General features: G+C 35.7%; 1 protein-coding gene across 1 annotated transcript; it reads right to left on the minus strand.

Annotated features, from left to right (window-relative positions):
- Positions 1-839: 839 nt before the first annotated feature.
- LOC131068943 (expansin-A1) lies at positions 840-3505 on the minus strand. The gene is made up of 3 exons (XM_058004228.2): positions 3355-3505; positions 3094-3238; positions 840-1983 (listed from the first exon to the last, which is right to left on the minus strand). Exons 2-3 carry the CDS (start codon positions 3230-3232, stop codon positions 1391-1393), a joined length of 732 nt encoding a protein of 243 aa, XP_057860211.1. The 5' UTR covers positions 3233-3238; positions 3355-3505; the 3' UTR covers positions 840-1390.
- Between the last annotated feature and the right edge of the window lie 924 nt (positions 3506-4429).

A 4429-nucleotide genomic window follows, 5' to 3' on the forward strand; every position in this document is an offset into this window, starting at 1 on the left:
TGAATGCTCAAAAAAATATCCCGAGCCTACGGTTATCCTTGGGTGTTCAAGGTATGATGGTTTGAGGTCGTCTGTCGTCTCTCCTGGGTGAGGTGCTTCTAGGGTTAATGGCATCCCAATGACAAGTAAAGAAATGTTGAATGTGGATACTCTCCCACAGTCAAATCAAGATTGGATTGAGGTGAAGAGGAAGAAATCATCTCATCAAAACTCCAAATGACATTAAGACCAACCAAGAGAGTGGAAAACCTTTGACTTTCATCAGACCTTTGTGCTCATGAAAGGATAGGTATGTGAAGATTTGTTATGGCTTTGCCTTGTAGCAAATGACAGGCTTTTAGATAGTTTTATGCACCCCTATTCTCAGGGCATGCACTTTTAGTATTTTAATTATTATATAATACATTCTACCACAAATTTAGTTGCACATTATGTATCAAAAAAAGAAAAATCGTTTAATTGGTGGAAAACCAATATATTAATCACTAGAATATCCTAATTAACATGATAATAATAAATTAATATTAATTTATTTCTCTTACATGTTCCATCTCCCATTGCTACTATAATATACATCCTAATAATAATCTATGTAAAGCACATCTAGAAATATCTTTATTGAGACATCTATTTAATTTTTAAAAAATGTAAACCTTCAAATTCAATATTTAAAAATAAAATAAATCTTTATCTAGTGCCATTTGCTCTTTTTTCTTAAAAAAACAAGATAAAGATCACATGCACAACAAATCCCATAAAAATAAAATAAAATCCAAACAATTAGCAAAATAATAAAAATGAAAAAAAAAACTAACCATTTTTAAATATTTAGACAAGAGTGTTATGACAAAATTAACTACTAAAATTATTTATAATCCAAATATCATCATTATTAAAAAATTTCTCAAACAAAATAATAAGAGGAACTGGTACCAACCTACTCGACCATGGACATGGGAAATGACCATCTAGTCTTATAATGCATCAATGTATAAGTTAAATGACCTAGAACAAGACTATCCATTCCTTAAAATAAGAGGAACGGGTACTGCCCTACTGATGCATGGACCTCGAAAATGACTATCCAGTCCCTAAAATGCACCAATGTATACGTTAAATAACCTAGAAAAGGACTATCCATCCCTTAAAATAAGATGAATGCGTAACAGCATACTGAACCATGGACCTCAGGAATGACTATCCTGTCCGAAAAATGCATCAAGTATAAGTTAAATGACCTAAAAAAAAGACTATCCATCCTTTAAAATGCATCAATATATAAACTAAACGAACCTAAAAATGACTATCCAGCTCCTAAAATACACCAATATTTCAAAAAAAAAAACTCTACAATCACTGTTGCCACTCACAGGCAACATTGCTTCACAATTTACAATTGCCCTCCTTCGTAAGTCTGGCCAAATTGCCAGCCAGCAGGAGCCACGTTATACGAAACACTGGTCCTCCCATCGCTGGTGGTCACCTGGAACGACAGAGCCTGCCCATTCAAGTATGAGTTGCTCTGCCAATTCTGACCCCAGTTCCGCGACATTGTCTGCCACCCTGTCCTCGACCCCTTGATGGCCACCGCATGAACGTCCCCTGCTCCCCCCACGTTAGAGATGAGCACCAGATTGAAGTAGGAGTGCCCATTAATGTTGAAACGAACTCCTCCCTTCCTCATGCAGGGCACTCTTCTGAAGATAACTGGGACTATGCCGCTGCTGTACTTGGCGATCTTCTCATACGCAGGCTGCGCCAAATCGAAGTGCTGTGCAGGTGGGCTGCACCATCCGTTGGGCGGGCAGAAGTTAGTGGCCGTGACGGTCACGATTCCGGGCAAGCACCATTGTGGGTCGTTGCTGCATTTGATCTGGTAGCAGGCCCCGCAGGTCAGCCCGTTGTTGAACAACGTTGTGCTCAGGGCAGCCGTGTTTGTTCCATACCCGGTGCTGTACAGGTTGCCGTACCCACATGCCCCTCCTGCAAAATCCACAGGACTGAGTAGGTTTCTTTGCTACAATCATAAATAAACTCCATTAAAGACTTGAAAGTTAATGCTCTAACTTGGGTCATTAAAACAATCTCTTCTCTTTCTTTTTTTAAATCAAGGATAAAAACTTTTCATCAGAGTTATAAGTTCATGAGGGTAGATCTTAAATCTCACACACTAAGTCAATTATTAAGTTTAGAGAATGTCAGTCAACAATAAGTATTTTAACTCTAAGCTTAAAAGACAAAGCTTAGTGTGTGTGATTTAAACTGTTCCCTCAATAAGATGACATATAGAAAATCAATGAGATCACATCTGGGACCTCATCTCATTCTAACAAGAATATTCAGTACTATTTTAATCAAAGTGTGAACTTTGATAACGAGAATCACAATATTACAATTTAACCATCACACTTTATTCTGGGAGGACTCATTTCCAGCCAGCTTTAAACCACACACTAAGCAACATATTAAGCTTAGAGAATGTTAGTCAACTTTGAGTGTTAAACAATTGTCAACTTTGAGTGTTAAACAATTTTTAAGTCTATAAGTGTATTCTTAGCGTGTTTACACACATTAAGGAACATATTAAGCTTAGACAATGTGGAGCAACTCAGAGTGTTTAACACTTTTAAGTCTAGAAATGTAAGCTTAGTGTGTGTGGTTTAAGCCGTTCCCTCATTTCCAACCTGAACACTCAGCATTGACATCTTAGTAGAGTTAAATTAAAGACATTAAATTTCTACAATCCATGTGATTAAGAATCAGTTATTTCTGAATTAGATTGTGTGCTGCTTTCTTCCATCAATGTTTCAGATCACACTCTGTGAACCATCATCAAGATCCAAGAGTACAAGTAGAGATGATAGATCCTGAGGATGGATCACGGAATGTGATCCGAAACATTGATACAAAAAATGACACACAATCTAATCCAGAAACAACTGGTTTTCAATCTTAACAGAAGTTTGAACTTTGATAATAAGAATTACAACACAAATTAACCTTCACATTATGCCATTACTGATATTAAAACAATCTTTAAACAAAAGATACAAACATAAATTCTGTTTTCCTTATCTAATAGATGAAACCTACCCATAGTGCCAGAAGCATCACTGCCACCATAGAAGGTTGCATGGGCTGATTGCCAGCCATATTGTGCATAAGCAACTCGAGGAAGCAGCCAGACAAAACTCAGCAATGCAAATATCTCCACTCTCTCTATGAATGCCATTGATTTCTGATGGTTCACATCATCGTTCAAAGCAGTTAACAGGGATCACAAAAGATTTCTAAAGGAAAAACTATTCCAATTGAGCACTATATATGAAGAAACCACACAGATTTGGAACTTACCTGACAAATAATTGGGCTGGTCCTTGAATGCCTATGTATAGCAACACCACAAGTACTTCAAAATGATGAAAACTGCAACATACTTTGGCTCCCACTCAGACTCCTCTTCCCCTAATATATAGAAAAAAACTGAGACTCTACCTAGTTGATGATTGATGGGGTGAGAATACCACAAGTTTTGACAGACTGTGGATTGAACATGGTATGTTTTGTACAAACAAGCTTGAGTCCCATCCTTCACGTGTAGTTTAAAAGCAGAGGCTATCATAATTAATTGTACTCTCTAGCAGGGTCACTGCACATGATGAAGCATACCCAACTTAATGGAATTGAAAAAGAAATTGGCCCCACTTTGTGACTTCCATTTTGGCTCCCTCTTAATAAATTATAGTATTCCTTGCTTTTTTACTCAGTAGTTTCAGTTATGACGGGACTGTATGGCCCTTGACACATTATTGTCTCTAATGTTTTTTCTGATATATTTTTTCTTTGAGATTTTTTTAGTTTTTTTTTTTTTTTTGGTTGTTTATTTTGATAATAGATTATAGAGTATGAGCTAAAATATTGTTCGATATTTTTGAATTTGATTGTGTATAGATTTTTTATCAATATTTTAGATCTTATAGATTATGAAAATCTACTATTATTAATCTTAAATATTGATGAAAAAAAAAAAAAAATCTATCTAAAATGTTGATGAAAAAAAAATCAAACATAATCAAACTTAAAAATATTACCAAGATTATATTAAGAACTTATCTTCAATCTGCTGGTCTAAATGCATATACTTAAAACTATTTTATCTGATAGCAAATAAATGTCAAAGACCATTGTAGAGCAGCATTTAGTTCAGTGCCTGCTGTTAGATGCAAAATTTATAGGGATGGGTCATATATGTTGGAAGGTTGCATTGCAGATATCCAGTTGACCTGAAAGTATGGAATGGAGATGAATTGAAGCAGTTGTAATGATGGCGAAAGGATTGGATTTTGTCTTTGTAATGTTTCGAAAATTAATTGCTCAAATAGGGTAGGTGTTGATTTGTTATACTTTTAGTACTGTCTTTGGCCCTTGC

The sequence above is a fragment of the Cryptomeria japonica genome, chromosome 7 (genome assembly GCF_030272615.1).
Source record: "Cryptomeria japonica chromosome 7, Sugi_1.0, whole genome shotgun sequence".
Classification (NCBI taxonomy): Eukaryota; Viridiplantae; Streptophyta; class Pinopsida; order Cupressales; family Cupressaceae; genus Cryptomeria; species Cryptomeria japonica.